At 46.6% G+C, this 17,121-nt stretch overlaps 1 protein-coding gene across 1 annotated transcript in view; it reads left to right on the top strand.

The window, feature by feature from the left end:
• Positions 1-582: 582 nt before the first annotated feature.
• PADI4 (peptidyl arginine deiminase 4) overlaps positions 583-17,121 on the top strand; it is a 37,524-nt gene continuing 20,985 nt past the window's right edge. Inside the window, 2 exon segments of the mRNA XM_027583505.2 lie at positions 583-681; positions 14,947-15,127. Of these exon segments, the coding sequence (XP_027439306.1) occupies positions 590-681; positions 14,947-15,127 (273 nt within the window). The 5' untranslated portion in view covers positions 583-589.

Consider the following 17,121-nt stretch of genomic DNA (forward strand, 5'->3'; position numbering starts at 1 on the left):
GACTGTGACCTCAGACGGCTGCCACGAGGACCAGGTGGGGAAATAACGATAGTGTTTACCCCACAAGCCTGCCTCACTGGGTCAGTCCATGTGAGGGGCAGAGGGAGCTCCCCGGTGCACAGAAGAGACCCAAGAAGGTGAGCTGTCACATGGGTGCCTCAGCCTGGAGAGACCCGTCCCAAGCCAGCTTCGTCCTCGAGTGTGTAGTCCAGGGGTCTCCCGAGCTCCCTGCATTTCTCACCTCTTCCCCTCTGATATCCATGTTGGATGGACCCAGGTGTTCACGGCCCCAGGCATGCAGGGGGCTGTGACATGAGGACCCAGACCTGTGCCCCCATGTTTCCTGGGCCCCTGGCCCTTCCCAGGAGACTGACAGAGCCAGTCTGCCGTGACTCTGGCATTGACACTCATGCGGGTCGGAGGGGCAGCTCCTGGGCTGGAAGAGTGGAGAGAGTACACGCCCTGGGAGCTGAGTGGGGAGGGGCTAAGTGGCCTGTAAACCACAGGTGCTGACTCATGGTTCTGCTGGGCCCTATAAAGGAACTGGCCAAGGGGCTTCCTGCAACTGGAGGGACGGGCTGGTGGGACTATGGCCCAGGGTGCAGTGATCCATGTGACCCCGGAGCAGTCCACCTATGCCGTGTGTGTGCTGGGCACCGAGACTCAGCTGGATGTCTACGGGTGAGCAGGGACATTCTGGGGGTGGGGGACAGGCCCCCTGACGCTGGAGGAGCAGGTTCTGCAGACACAGGACGTGTGGTTGGCTCAGGCTTCGGGCTGCAGCCTCTGTAGCCGTTGTCCGGGGAGATGCTGGAGGGGTTAGACCTGAGTGGTCCTGGGATGAGCCTGGACTCAAGGCGAGGGTTCCCCAGGGCCTCACCACAGATGAATTATCACAGGGCACAGGACCCTCCCCTTTCAGCACTGAGACAATGGAGCTCAGAGAGGGTGTGTTACTTGCCGAGGTCACACAGCAGGTGTGCCCTGGAAGGAAGGCTAGGCCCTGGACTTCATGACCCACACCTGGTTCCTGGTGCAGTTTGTTACTTCCCCACCTCTCAGCCAAGCCTCCCTCCCTGGGTGCGTAATAACCCACGTGTGATGGGATAGGTTCTGGCATGAGAGAGGGTGAGGCGGGAAACCTGTCCCTGCTGTTGGCCATCTGGGTCTGCAGTTGGCCTTGGCCAGCTGAGCCTCAGGTCCCTCGTCTGTGAAATGGGGTAATACCCACTCCATAGGGTGGTTAGAGGGATTAAATGTGAAAGACCATGGAAGTGTGTAAGTACTTAGCACAGAGCTGGACATATCGCTGGTGGTTATTCATCCATCCATCCATCTACCCAAGAAATACCAACTGAACGCCTACTATGTGCCAAGCTTGCGCCAGGCTCTGGTTACACAAAATGGTCTAGCGACGCTCAGCAAGTGCACATGGTTAGTGTCACTGTTATCAGTAATAGTAATGGTCCCCGGCTTCCTCCCTCCCAGGCTGGACATCTGTGGTCCTAGTATGGTGCCCACGCGAGTGTCTGGGACATTTCCTTCAAAGTGGCCCCCAGCTTCCTCCCTCCCAGGCTGGACATCTGTGGTCCTAGTATGGTGCCCACGCGAGTGTCTGGGACATTTCCTTCAAAGTGTCACTGGCTGTCGGACCCTGGGCCATGGTAGAGTAGCGGTAAAGGTCTGGGGTGGGGGGCTGTCTGGAGCTGTGGAAGGGAGGCAGGAGACGGAGAGGTTGAGGGATGAAGGGAAAAGACAGGCCGATGTCATCTGAGGCCACCTGACTCTTCTGGGAGTGAGCTCCTCCTTCAGTGAGACTTTCCACGCCCCGTCCACTTCCCACGACAATGGCTGACGTTTCCACCCCACTGCCTACACGTAACTCATTCATCAGCCTTATGAGGCAGGCAGGGCTCTTATTTCCATTTTACAGAAGGGGAAGCTGAGGCTCTGCGAGGTCCAGTAAGCCCCCGAAGCCGCACGGCTCGTAGGTGAGGGAGCCAGGATTCAAACGCAGGCAGCCTGGCTCTGGGGCCCCGCCCCCGTGCTTCCTACCTGCTCTTAACAACAGCCCCCCGGCCCGCACGGTTATCCCACCTCCTGTGCAGCCACCAACCTGACTGTGGCCTGAATTCTCTTGCGGAAACACAGATGGGGTTGGCACCACCTCCTCCCCAGCACTGCTCCCCTGACCTCCTCCCAGCACGCACGTGTTCCACACCCCTGTTCCAGCCATGCCCTCTGCCACTGGGCTCAGAGCCCCCAGGGGTAGAAAGGGCCGTAGAGGCAGGAGCAGACCCGGGGGGGTGGGCACCACGTCCAGAGCTGCCCTTACAAATGCTGCTTGTGATTTTCATCCTGCATTTGGAAAGTTCTTTTCCTGTAATGGGAAGCACGTTGATTATATTCAGACAGAATCCCACCGACTTGAGATGACTATTGAAACCTGTCGAGGGCTTTCTGTGATGCTTGTGGCTGGAGTCAGGGAAGTACCATGACCCCGGCTACTATGTGCCAGGTCCTTCTGTGATTTCTAATGAACATCATGCCCATTTTAGAGATGAGTAAACTGAGGTTTCAGGGTCATGCAAATTGAAGGTGACAAAGCCAGGAAATTCAAACCCAGGACGTCTGACCCCAAACTCACTTGCTTCCCTAGCACCCATGGCCTCTTGAGTGCTGTGGCGCTGGCCTCGCTGGGCACTGCTGCCCGGTTGGTGGAGCTCACACAGCTTCCAGAGGGCTTGGAAGGCCTGGAATGTGCGTGGGGGTCTGGACGTTGCCAACCACGGAAGATGGCGGGTGTTGGGATGCTGCAGTCAGGTGGTTTGTTCTCTTCCTCCCAGTGTCTCCTTCTCAGCAGATGGCCACTCAGTGTGACAGCCGGGAACATGGGCAAGTCTCTGAGCCTCAGTTTACCCATCTGTAAAATGGGAACATTAGCATGCACGCTGCTGGGGTGTGGTGAGGCTTCAACCACACAAGGCCAGGCGAGTGTCCGCAGAGCAGTCCCCCTTCCCGTAAGGACTGTGTGAGCCACTGAATGCAAGAGTTGCAGATGCTAGGTTCTATCCAGCCCGGGACCGTTGGGAAGGAAATGCTGGATTCAGGAGTTGGAGGGATGCGGTCACTTGTCCGGGGCTCAAGCTCTCAGTGCTTCCTCTGCAGAAATTACAGGAAGATCAGCTCCGGATTGTCTTATAACGGCATGCATGGTTGCTCCCCCCATTCACGGTGAAAACCCCCTTCTGTTTATGAAAGTCCCTTGTTTAGGGACCTGAGAAGGTCTGGAAAACAGCCAAAGGAAAGAACATACATTCCAGGTCCAATCCCAGTGGCGCCACTTCCCAGCTGGGCCTCCCTGCTCTGAGCCTCAGTTTCCCCCTCTGGCAGAGAGGGTGGTTATCAAGCCCTGGCAGGTGGCAGACCCGCCGGTCTGCACCCTTCTCCCCGCCCCTGGTGAGGAAGCCATGTGGGGCCGAGTGAGCCGAGTGAACAGGCCAAAGGCCAGGCACTGCAGCTGCCCCTACCTTGGCCCCCGGTCTCACTCTTCTCATTGCTCTTTGGGCTCCTTGTTCATTTTCCTGCTGTACCAAACACACAGCGTGTCCCTCTCCTGTCCCCTCCTCCTGCCATGGCACCTGGGCAGCTGGGGAGGCCTGGCTTCTCACCTCGGCTTTGTGGGCATGAACTTGAACGGCTGTGCACAGACTTTGGCAGAGAAACAAGGGCGTTTCCTACATTTCGGTCTGTCCAGGTCGGTGTGTAACCCACAGAAAGGCCCCTGGTTCCAGCGCAGTGCCCCTCAGCCAGGAACTCTTGTCGGGCACAGGCTGAGCGCCCCGTCACTACTGAGAGGCCCCCAAACCTCACAACAACCTAGAAAGCAAGGAAACCTCATTTCCATGAGACCAGGCTTCCCTCATGACCCAAGTCACGTAGCCTGTCCGGAGCAGCCCAAGCTGGTCACCACTCTCCAGCCCTTGGAGACGGGCTGCTGCACACCTCTCCCCCCTGTCCCCCAGGCTGGCCTGGGACTTCCCGTGGGGCACCCCTGCTGGCCTGCAGGCGAGTGTCTGAGCACAGGCTGCTCCGGGGGCTGGAGTCAGAGGCCCGAGCCGTGGTTGGTATACCTGGCTGGCTGGTATAGACAGACAGGGCCCCTGCGCTGGGCTGTGCGGTGCGGTGGGAGGGGTAGTTCGAGGACTCTGTCCACACTGACCCTGGCTATCTCCCCAATCCAGAGAGTCAGTGCGCCAAGGCCCAGGTTCGGTGTCCCCACAGGGAACGACAACCCAGCCATCCTGCTCCTGGCCCCCGTTGGGGGCGGACCAGGCTGGGAGCACGTGGTAAAGCCAGTGCCTACACCGAGGGGTGGGGACAGGCAGGGACACCCATTAGTGGAGTTCAGTAGATGTAGATTGGTGTCCTTGTCAAGGAAGACTTGGGGGAACCCGCAATGGGACCCCAGATCCTCCGGCTGAGGAAATCACCCTCCACCTAGCCAGGAGCCCCTGGGACCGCAGAGCTTGCCCCCACCCCCACCACCCGTTCCCCCAGCTCAAGGTCTGGCACACAGCGTGGCCACGCACACCTGGGGAGGGTGCAGGGGTGCTGTGAGGGGCTCAGTGTGACTGCAGTGTGGGGAGAATGTAGGGGCGGGGCGGGTGTAGGAAGCGCGCTGGCAGCACCCTGACCCTGTGACAGAGCAGAGAAGTGCAATGCCTAAAGCTGAGCTTGGGGAGGTGTCTTCAGCCCTCTGCCTCAGTTCCCTCACCTGTGAAATGGAGGGAAGCTCAGCACCCACCTGGCACGTTGGTGGTGAAAACTGAATGAGCTGATGTATGGAAAGAATGCGTACAGGGCCTGGAGCAGAGTGAATGCTCTACAAATGCTCGCTGTTCCTGAAGGCTAAGAACCTGAGCTTGACTTTGTATGGATGGCATGGGGGCTTGAGCTGGGGCGGGGGCAACACATGAAAGGAAACCGGGGACAGAGTCTAGGAGAGTGTTGGTTTCATCTACTTCTTGGTTCTTCAAAAATGACTTCAAAAATTTGTCTCCTGGAAAAAAAAAATCAAAATGTCCATCAGTGATTGTCCTTAAGTGGTAAGATTCCATTCTTTTTCTAGGCAATTTTTCCTTCCTTCCTTCCTTCCTTCCTTCCTTCCTTCCTTCCTTCCTTCCTTCCTTCCTTCCTTCCTTCCTTCCTCCCTCCCTCCCTCCCTCCCTCCCTCCTTCCTTCCTCCCCATCTGCCTCTTTCCTCCTGTCTTCCTTGTTAGTCCTATATTAGCTATCCATCACTATGGGACAAATTGCCCCCGAACCCGGTGGCTTGAAACAGTAGTGGTTATTATCTTCCTGTGTCTGTGGGGCAGGACTCGGGTGTGGCTTAGCTGGGTCCTCTGCCTTGGGTCTCAGTGGCCGTGGTCAAGATGCCAGCGCAGCTCTAGTCATGTTGAGGCCTGGCTGAGGCAGGCTCTGCTTCCAAGCTTACCCATGTCATTGTTGGCAGCTTACTCCATCAAGGTGAGGAAGCCAAGGGGGGGGGGGGGGGAGGGAGAGAGAGAGAGAGGGAGAGAGAGAGAGGGAGAGAAAGAGAGAGAGAGAGGATGTCTTTTGTAACCTTATCACAGAATGGACAGCTCATTCCCTTAGCTATTTCCCATTGGCTAGAAAGCTGTCACGAGGCCCTTCCTACCTTCCCGAGGAGGGATTTACACGAGGGTGTGAGCACCAGAGGTGGGGATTATTGGGGGCCATCTCTGAAGCCTACCTATCACAGACTTTTCCAGTGTTTTCCTAATTCTCTGTAAGGAATACATGTAGCTTTTGATACAGAGATTAAGAACTTCATGGCAAAAATAAAAATAGAAAGCACAATCATAATACTCTTGTCTTTGTGACCTTGGGGAGCAAGCTCTGCCTCTCCAGGGAGCCTCCTTTGTGGTTTGAATCTGCTGCATAGCACTAGTCCCTCCACCATCTGTGGGTCACTCACTGTCGCAGAAAGGACTGCTCTGAACGTTCCTGGACATGTCTCCTGGCGGACACGTGCCAGGGATGCTCTGGGGTGTCTACCTTGCGGTGGATTGCTGGGGTTGGGGCGGGCCGATGTCTAACTTCATAAGAGAACACCAAGTTGTTTTACAGAGTGGTAAACGTCACACTCCTGTGAGCAGTGTTAGAGTTGCCTTTGAACTGTATTGTCCACAGTGTTATTTTTCACCAATCCAGCCGGTGTATGCCCCTGTCACACTATGGCCTGGATATTTTCGTTTCCTTACTTATGAGTAAGAGGGAGTGCCTCTTCACATGTTTATTATCCTTTTCTGTTGCAAGCTCTCTGAATGTCTGTTCATATCTTCGGCTATTTTTTTTTCTATTGAGTTATCTTTTTCATATTGATTAACCCAAGTTCTTTATATATTCTAGGTGCTAAGCCTTTTTGGTCTTATGTTGTGAATATCTTCTCTGTAGATTATGCTAAGTCTTTTCACTTTATAGTGTTGTTTGAAGAACAGAAGTTATTTATTCTCATCTAGTTGAACTTATAATCTTTTCTTTAATGTTTATTCGTTTTATGTCTTGTTTAAATAAGGGCATAAAAATGTCATCTTCTTTTAAAAGATGCAAACACCTATTTATGATAAAACTCTCAGTAAACTTAGAGGGGAATTTCCTCAACCTGATAAAGTCTATCATCAAAAAACCTACAGCTAACATCGACCTAATGGTGAGAAACTTACAGCTTTCCCACTAAAATCAGGAGAAAGGCAAAGATGTCCCCACTCACCACTGCTTTTCAACATCATACTAAAATTCCTAGCAAATGCAATGAGACTAGAAAGGGAAATAAGAGAGATATCAATTGGAAAGAAAGAAAGAAACCTGTCTTCATTTGCAGGTGACAAGATCATCTATGTAGAAAGTCCAAATGAATTAACAACAACAACAACAAAAACCCTTCTAAAACTAACAAGCAATATGTCAAGGCTATAGAATACAGTGTTAATGTAGAAAAGTCCATCATTTTCCCACATACCAGCAACAAACAAGTGGAGTTTGAAATATAAAAACACAGTACCATTTACATTTGCACTCCCCCGAATTAAATTTATACTTAGGTATAAATCTAATAAAATATGTATAATATCTACATGAGGAAACCACAAGACTCTGATGAAAGAAATCAAAGAAGTAAATAATTGGAGAGATATTCCATGTTCATGGATAGGAAGATTCAACATTGTCAAGATGTCAATTCTTCTCAGCTTGATCTGTAGATTCAATGCAATCCCATTTTGTGGATATCGACAAACTGAGTCAAAGTTTATAAGGAGAGGTAAAAAACTCAGAATAGCTAACACAGTATTGAAGGAGAAGAATAAAGTTGGAAGGCTGAAACTATATCATAAAGACTTATTATAAAGCTATAATCAAGACAGTGTGGTATTGGCAAAGGAACAGAGAAATAAATAAATGGAACAGAATAGAGAACCCAGAAATGGATCCACATAAATATAATCTACTGAACTTTGACAAAAAGCAAAGGCAATACAATGGAAAAAAAGTAGTTTTTTCAACAAATGGTGCTGGAACAACTGGACATCTACATCCAAAAAAGGAATCTAGACACAGACCCTGCATCCTTCACAAAAATTAACTCAGAGTAAGCCATAGACCTAAATGTAAAATAGAAAACTATAAAATTCTCAGAAGGTAATATAGGAGAAACCCTAGATGACCTTGGCAATGACTTTTTAGATAAAATACAAAAGGCATAATCCAGGGGCGCCTGGGTGGCTCAATCTTTAAGCATCTGCCCTCGGCTCAGGTCATGATCCTGGGGTCCTGGGATTGAGCCCTGCATCAGGCTCCCTGCTCCGCGGGAGGCCTGCTTCTCCCTCTCCCTCTCCCCCTGCTTGTGTTCCTTCTCTCACTGTGTCTCTCTCAGTCAAATAAATAAAATATTAACAAAAAAAGGCATAATCCAGAAAAGAAAAGAAAGAATTGATAAGTTGGACTTTATTAAAATTTAAAAGTTCTGCTCTAAAAAGGACTGTGAAGTGAATAAAAAAAGACAAACCATAGACTGGGAGAAAATATTTACAAAAGATATATCTGATAAAAGATTGTTATCCAAAACATACAAAGAACAACACTAGCAAACAACCTAGTTGAAAAATGGGCTAAAGATCTTAAGAGACACCTCACCAAAGAAGATCACAGATGGCAGGTAGACCTCCACATGATATGTCATCTGGGCAATGCAAATTAAAACAACCATGAGATGCCACTTCACACCTATTAGAATGGCCAAAATCCAGAACACTGAGAGCACCAAATGCTGGAGAGGATGTGGAAGAACAGTAACTCTCATTTCATCGCTGGAGATAATGCAAAAACGGTACAGCCACTTTGGAAGACAGTTTGGTGGTTTCCTACAAAACTAAACATACTCTTACCATACGGTCCAGTAATTGCACTCCTTGGTATTTACCCAAAGAGGTTGAAAACTTATGTCCGCACAAAATTTGCACACCGATGTTTATAGTAGCTTTGTTCATAATTGCCAAAACTTGGAAGCAACCAAGAAGTCTTTCAGTACATGAATGGATAAAGAAACTGTGGTCCATCCAGACAATGGAATATTATTCAGTGCTAGAAAGAAATGAGCTATCAAGCCATGAAAATACATGGAAGAAACTCAAAATGCATATTACTAAGAAAGAAGCCAATTTGCATTTGCAACGATGTGGATGGAACTGGAGGGTGTCATGCTGAGTGAAATAAGTCAATCAGAGAAAGACATGTATCATATGACCTCACCGATATGAGGAATTCTTAATCTCAGGAAACAAACTGAGGGTTGCTGGAGTGGTGGGGGTGTGGGAGGGATGGGGTGGCTGGGTGATAGACATTGGGGAGGGTATGTGCTATGGTGAGCGCTGTGAATTGTGCAAGACTGTTGAATCACAGATCTGTACCTCTGAAACAAATAATGCAATATATGTTAAGAAAAAAAAAGAAGAAGATAGCAGGAGGGGAAGAATGAAGGGGAGTAAGTCGGAGGGGGAGACGAACCATGAGAGACGATGGACTCTGAGAAACAAACTGAGGGTTCTAGAGGGGAGGGGTGTGGGGGGATGGGTTAGCCTGGTGATGGGTATTAAAGAGGGCACGTTCTGCGTGGAGCACTGGGTGTTATGCACAAACAATGAATCATGGAACACTGCATCAAAAACTAATGATGTTGGGCGCCTGGGTGGCTCAGTTGGTTAAGTGACTGCCTTCGGCTCAGGTCATGATCTTGAAGTCCCAGGATCGAGTCCTGCATTGGGCTCCCTGCTCAGCGGGGAGCCTGCTTCTCCCTCTGACCCTCCCCCGTCTCATGCTCTCTCTCTCTATCTCATTCTCTCTCTCAAATAAATAAATAAAATCTTTTTAAAAAAAAAACCTAGCTCTTAAAAAAAAACCTAATGATGTAATGTATGGTGATTAACATAACAATAAAAAATTAAAAAAAAAGAAAGAAGCCAATTTGAAAAGGCTACATACTATATGATCCTGACTGTATGACATTCTGGAAAAGACAAAACAATGGCAACAGTAAAAGATCAGTGGTTGCCAGGGGGTTGGAGGAAGGAGGGGTAAATAGGCAGAGCACAGAGGATTTTTTTTTAGAATTTTTTTATTATGTTATGTTAGTCACCATACAGTACATCATTAGTTTTTGATGTAATGTTCCATGACTCATTGTTTGTGTATAACACCCAGTGCTCCATGCAGTATGTGCCCTCCTTAATACCCACCAATGGGTTCACCCATCCCCCCACCCCCCTCCCCTCTAGAACCCTCAGTTTGATTCCCAGAGTCCATAGTCTCTCATGGTTCATCTCCCCCTCTGATTCCCCCCCTCTTCATTTTTCCCTTCCTTCTCCTAATGTCCTCCAGGCTACTCCTTCTGTTCCACAAATAATGAAACCATATGATAATTGTCTTTCTCTGTTTGACTTACTTCACTTAGCATAATCTCCTCCAGTTCCATCCGTGTTGATTCAAATGTTGGGTATTCATCCTTTCTGATGGCTGAGTAATATTCCATTGTATATATGGACCACATCTTCTTTATCCATTCATCTGTTGAAGGGCATCTCAGCTCCTTCCACAGTTTGGCTATTGCGGACATTGCTGCTATGAACATTGGGGTGCATATGGCTCTTCTTTTCACTACATCTGTGTCTTTGGGGTAAATACCCAGTAGTGCAATTGCTGGGTCATAGGGTAGCTCTATTTTTAACTTTTTGAGGAATCTCTACACTGTTTTCTAAAATGGCTGTATGAACTTGCATTCCCACCAAGAGTGTTAAGAGGGTTCCCCTTTCTCCACAACCTCTCCAACATTTGTGGTTTCTTGCCTTGTCAATTTTTGCTGTTCTAACTGGTGTGAGGTTGTATCTCAGTGTGGTTTTGATTTGAATTTCCCTGATGGCTAATGATGTTGAACATCTTTAAATGTGTCTGTTAGTCATTTGTATGTCTTCTTTGGAGAAGTGTCTGTTCATGTCTTCTGCCCATTTTTTTTTTGACATGATTATTTGTTTTTTGGGTGTTGAGTTTGAGAAGTTCTTTATAGATCTTGGATACCAGCCCTTTATCTGTAGTGTCATTTGCAAATTTTTTCTCCCATTCTGTGGGTTGTCTCTTTGTTTTATTGACTGTTTCCTTTGCTGTGTCAAGCTTTTTATCTTGATGAAGTCCCAAAAGTTCATTTTCACTTTTGTTTCCCTTGGCTTTGGAGATGTGTTTTGAAAGAAGTTGCTGTGGCCGATGTCGAAAAGGTTACTGCCTATGTTCTCCTCTAGGATTTTGAAGGATACTTTATCCAGCAAGGCTGTCATTCAGAATGGATGGAGAGACAAGGAGCTTCCAAGACTGGCAGAAACTGAAAGAATGTGTGACCACCAAGCCGGCCCTGCAAGAAATATTAAGGGGGGTTCTATAAAAGGAGAAAGACCCCAAGAGTGATATAGATCAGAAATTTACAGAGACAATCTATAGAAACAAGGACTTCACAGGTAACATGATGACAATAAAATCCTCTCTTTCAATAATCACTCTCAATGTGAATGGCCTAAATGCTCCCATGAAACAGCACAGGTTGCAGATTGGATAAAAAGACATGACCCATCCATATGCTGTCTACAAGAGACTCATTTTGAACCTACAGATACATCCAGACTGAAAGTGAAAGGATGGAGAACTATTTTTCATGCCAACAGATCTCAAAAGAGAGCTGGGGTAGCAATTCTCATATCAGATAAATTAGATTTTAAGCTAAAGACTGTAGGTAGAGATACAGAAGGACACTATATCATGCTAAAAGGGTCTATCCAACAAGAGGATCTAACAATTGTAAATATCTATGCCCCCAACATGGGAGCAGCCAACTACATATGCCAACTGTTAAACAAAATAAAGAGATATTGATAATAATACACTAATAGTAGGAGACCTCAACACTCCGCTCTCAGCAATAGACAGATCATCTAAGCAGAAAATCAACAAAGAAACAAGAACTTTGAATGACACACTGGACCAGATGGACCTCATAGATATATACAGAATGTTCCACCCTAAAACAACAGAATACTCATTCTTCTCAAACGCACATGGAACTTTCTCCAGAATAGACCCCATACTGGGTCACAAATCAGGTCTCAACCGATACCAAAAGATTGAGATTATTCCCTGCATATTCTCAGACCATAATGCTTTGAAAGTGGAACTCAACACAGAGAATTTTAAGGGCAATGACACTACTCTGTATAATACCATAATGGTGGATACATGTCGTTATGCATACATTTGTTTAAATTCATAGAATGTAAAACACCAAGAGTGAAACATAAACTGTGGAGTTTGGGTGATTATGATGTATCGATGTAAGCCTATCAATTTTAATGAATGTACCACTCTAGTGGCTGATGCTGATAATGGGGGAGGCTGTGCATGGCAGGGGGGGGCAGGAAATATATGGGAAATCTTTGTACCTTCCTCTCAATTTTGCTGTGAACCTAAAATTTCTCTAAAAAGTAAAATCTATTTTAAAAATATTCAAATTTTTGCCTTTCATTTTTAAGTCGTAAATCCACCTGGAGCTTGTTTTTGTATATGGTATGAGGATGGGATCAATTTAATTATTTATCCAATTTAACTATTTTCCATATGAGCAAGCAATTGTCCCAGCACCATTTGTTACATAAGCTTCCCTTTGCCCAGTTATCTACAAGACCACTTCTGTCACAGGTCAAGGAGAATCTCTCTTAAGTTACATCTGTCATTTGTCCCTGCCTGAGCCATTATGGCACCATCCATGGCTTCCTGGTAACTCATACCTGGTAGAGCAAGTCCCTTACATTTTGCTTCTTTTCCTTAAGGAGTACTTTGACTGTCTTAGTCCCTTGGTTTTCCATGCCAATCTTGGAATCAACTTGTCAAATTCCATGAAATGCCCTGGAATTCCATTGAATATATCAATTCATTTGGAGGGAATTCATACGTTAATGATAGTAAGCCTTCCTCACCATGTTTGTGGTATTTCTTTCTATTAGTTTGGGTCTTCTCTAATGCTTTCAATAGGTTTGGTTTTCTCCATAAAATCCTTACATATCTTTTGTTAGATTTATCCTAGGTACTTTACAGTGTTTTTTCCTAATGTAAATTATATCTGCTTGTAAAAATTATTTTTCTAACTATTTACTGCTGGTGTACAGAAATGCAACTGGTTTTTGCCTTTCCACCTTACTGCCTACCCTACTGAATTCTTAGTATTTCTTTTAAATTAAGGTTTAAAATGTTGGGGGGAGTTTGCCGATAATCATGCTGTGGGGGTTTTATCATGCTGTAGATAGTTTATCAACTATCTACAAAATAATCTGCTTTTCCTGCAGTGATTTTTTTTCATTTTTCTATTTTTTCCCCCTTGATCAATCTTGCCAGAGGTTTACCAGTTGTATTAGTCTGTTTTGGCTTTGTTGATTTACTTGTTTTATATTTCACAGATTTCTACCATCTTTATTTTCTTTATTTTGGGAGGTTATGTTCTATTTGGTTTTTCTGTTTTTTCTTATATACTTATTTTTTAGCTTTTCTCTTCTTTTTAAAGATCGAGGCATTTAAGGCACAAAGCAACATCTTTAGCTCCCCCAAAAGTTTTGAAATGTAGTATTTTAATTATTGCTCAGTCTTAAGTATTATTATTTAATTTCCATTAATTGTTCATTGACTTGTAAGTTATCTAGAAGTCTGGTTTTAAAATTTCCAAATGTATGGGGCTTAAAAATGGACTTTATGTTAGTGACTCCTAACTTAGTTACATTCTGATCAAAGACTGTGCTACCTACACTGTATGTAACCTATCCTTTAATATTTGTTACAATTTGCTTTGAGGGCTAACTATGTGATCAATGTTTTTTACTGATCCATGTGCACTTTGCTTGGGAAAATGTGTATTCACTAGTTGTGGAGCAAGGAATTCTACATATGTGTACCAAAGCAAGCTTGTTAATTGTGTTACTAATTTTTTGTCTGCTTAATCTATTGTTGATTGAGAAAGAAGACTTAAAGTCTTCAACTATGATGATGGGTTTGTCAAATTCTCCCTGTATTTCTATCAGTTTTGCCTTATATGTGTATTGGGGCTATGTTATTAGGTGCCTACAAGTTTAGAATTTCTTCTGGGTGAATTGAACCTTAAATTATTAGTTTGTGATCTTCTCTATTGCTAATAGTGTGTTTTTCATCTAAAAATTAATTTTGTCTGATATTAATATACCCACCCCAGCCCTCTTTTGGTCAGTATTGGTTTAATGTATGTTTTTCCTTTCCTTTAAATTTCATCTTTTCTGGATCTTTATATTTTAGGTGTGCCTCTTATAAATATCATATAGCTGAGTTTTGTTTCTTTATCTAAGCCAAAATTCTCTTTTAACTAGTAACATCGATACATTGACATTTATTTTGATTATACATATATTTGGACTTGTTTTTACCTTTTTGGTATTTTTATTTGTACAATTTTTTTTCTTGGGGCACCTAGGTGGCTCAGTCAGTTAAGCGTCTGTCTTCGGCTCAGGTCATGATCTTGGGGTCTTGGGATCAAGCACCACGTTGGGCTCCCTGCTCAGCAGGGAGTCTGCTTCTCCTTCTCCCTCTACACACCCCCATCACTCGTGCTCTCTTTCTCACTCTCTCAAATAAGTAAATAAAATCTTTTTAAAAATATATAATTTTGTGGGGTACACAATTCTAAGTTAACAGTTATTTTTTTCAAAATACTTTGAAGATGTTATTCAACTGTCTTCTGGATTTCATTGTTGCTATTGGGAAACCTGCTTTCAATCTAATAGTAATTCCTTCATAGGTGATCTGACTCTTCTTCCTGGATACCTTTAATACCTCCCTTTTGTTTTTGGTGTTCCTCAATTTAACCTCCATGGTGTATATGTGTGTGTGCATGCACACACAGAGAAGGGAGTCCTTGGAGATCTCCCTTATGTCTCATGATCTTAGCAATGCTCTAAAAAGTATATTTTAATCACAATCTAGTTGTTTTGTAAGAGGAAGGTCCTTCGGAGTAGTGGTATGTTATATTCCAGAAGCAGAAGTCTGTGTGATTGTTTATATATGCACAATCCTCCGTGTGCACATCCCCCTGCAATTCTCCTAGTCAGAGTGTAAACCCTTCAGGTCAGGAGATTTTCATTTTTGTTTCTCACTATCTCCCGACAACCTCACAGTACTTACTGCCATGGTCAGGGTTGACTGGCTGCCATGTGGGGTTTACACTTGTTGGGGGAAAGGGAAGAATGCTGGGAGAGCAGTGGCGGGCCAGGCCTCCCTCACGGTGCCCCTCCGTCCTCCCCACTGTCTCTTCCACAGCTCTGCCCCCACAGGCTACACATCCTTCAGCATCAGTGCTTCCCCAGGAGTGGTTGTGGATGTTGCCCATAGCCCTACAGCCAAGAAAAATCCCACAGGTTCCTCCAAGTGGTCCCTGGACCCTAGCCTGGAGGTGAGCCTGAGGATGAAAGCTGCGAGTGGTAGCACAGGTGACCAGAAGGTGAGTGTGGCAGCTGTGGGGTGGGACGTGTGGGAGGAGGTCAGCAGACGGCAGTAGGTCAGCTGCTCAGTCCGTCCTGCACTGACCCCCAGCCCTAGCAGAGCTTCCTTCTCTCTGGATACTATAGAGACTGTTCCAGCCATAGGCATCCTCACAGACAATACAGGGATGCCAGGGGTTTAGGGAAGCCGGGTTTTTACTAAACTCATCCATTCAGAAAATGTTTAGTATTCACCTCCTACATGCCAGGCAGTGCCAGGCATTGGAGACACAGAAGGGAACAAGACAGGTGAGGTTGCAGCCTGCATGGGTAAAATACAGGTAAGCCATTATGAGTGGTGGTGAGTGCTATGAGGCCACAGCCAGGCAGCCCTGGGAAGCTCTGGTCCATGCCCTTTTCCTGTGGCTGCTGGACAAATGACCAGAAACTACTGGTTTAAATCAACAGAAATGTATTCTCTCAGGAGGACAGAAGTCCAAAATCAGCAGTACTCCCTCTGGAGGCTCTGGGGAGAACCAGTTCTTTGCCTCCTTCAGCTCCCCAGACTAGTGGCTGTGTCACTCCAATCTCTGCCTCCGTGGTCTCGTTGCCCCTCCTCAGGCTGTCAAATCTCCCTCTGCCTTACTCTTATAAGGACACAAGTCACTGGATTTAAGGCCTCCCTGGATAATCCATAATGATCTCATCTCAAGACCCATAACTACATCTGCAAAGACCTTTTTTCCAAATAAGGTCACATTCACAGGTTTCAGGCATTCAGATGTGAACATATATTTTTGGGGACCACCACTCAACCCATTGCGCCCCCTCCAACTGTAGATAAGCTCAACAGGAGCCTCTGGGGTTCCCACAGAGATCTGAGCCAATGAGCACTTGTTTCCAGTAGGACAGGCCATTCGGTCTTCCCCTTGGGACAGAGACTTCTTGCTTACTATAGGAGCACAGAGCTTGGCCATCAAAGTAGGTTGGTGAGGGTGCAATCAGGGAAAACTTCCTGGAAGAAGTGGCAAGCTGAAGCATGGTAGGAATGACCCACCTAAGAGAGGGAAAGTGGAGTGAGAACTCTACACGGGGTATGTGGCCTATGTGCACAGTCCAGATGAGGAGATGGTCAGGCATGTGTTGGGGAAACTGAGGAAGATATGTATGGCAAGGAGAGAAGGTGAAGAGGGAAGTGGAGGAGAGAGGGAACCAGTATTAGAGTTTGGCATCAGGGACCTCATTTTCTGAAGGCAACGGGAAGCCAGTGAAAACCTGTCATCCAGGGAGTTACAAGTCCACATTTGTCTTAGAAAGACCCCACTGGCTGCAGGGTCCTGAGTAGATTGGATCCAGGCAGTCGACTAGAGGCTGACGCCATGTTCTAGATATGAGGTGATGGTGGCTGTGCTATTTCCCCGGGTCCCCACTATCTACAGGACAGACCCAGACGCCTCAGTCCATCCCCTCAGGAGTGTCTCTTCTTCTGGTGGCAGCTCTTTGGTTTTGCATTGGGGAACTCCCCTCTGCCATTTTGCTTAAAAGTGTCCATCCTGATGCTCTGCCCTCCTCTGGCCAGGGTAGGCCGGTCAGATCCACTCTTCCTGGATTTTGAACCCTAGGCAGTGGGGGGTTGGTGTTTCTTGACCTCGACCTGCCCTGAAGAGACCAGCTCCCATCCAAAGCTCCCGTTCCCCAGATCCTCAGAGGGCTCGGGCTCCAGTCTTTCCAAGGTCTGGTTCTTCAGGTCCTCTCCACCCCTTCTGCTTGCCAGAGCCAATTTCTGTGGCTTACAGCCAGTGCCATCCCTCTGATGCCCCCTCCACCACATCTCCAGCTGCTGAGCTCCTACTCCTCCCTCAAAGTATATCTCCCTGATACCACCCAGGCTGGCCCAGCCCTTCCATTTCTGGGCTCCCACAGAACTCTTGTCTAAGTATCATAGGCATTTGAGTACTTTGCTCCCCCCCCACGCCCACCAGTTGGGGTGCTTTTATAGGCTGGCCCCACTTCT

Source organism: Zalophus californianus, chromosome 4 (assembly GCF_009762305.2).
Source record: "Zalophus californianus isolate mZalCal1 chromosome 4, mZalCal1.pri.v2, whole genome shotgun sequence".
NCBI lineage: Eukaryota > Metazoa > Chordata > Mammalia > Carnivora > Otariidae > Zalophus > Zalophus californianus.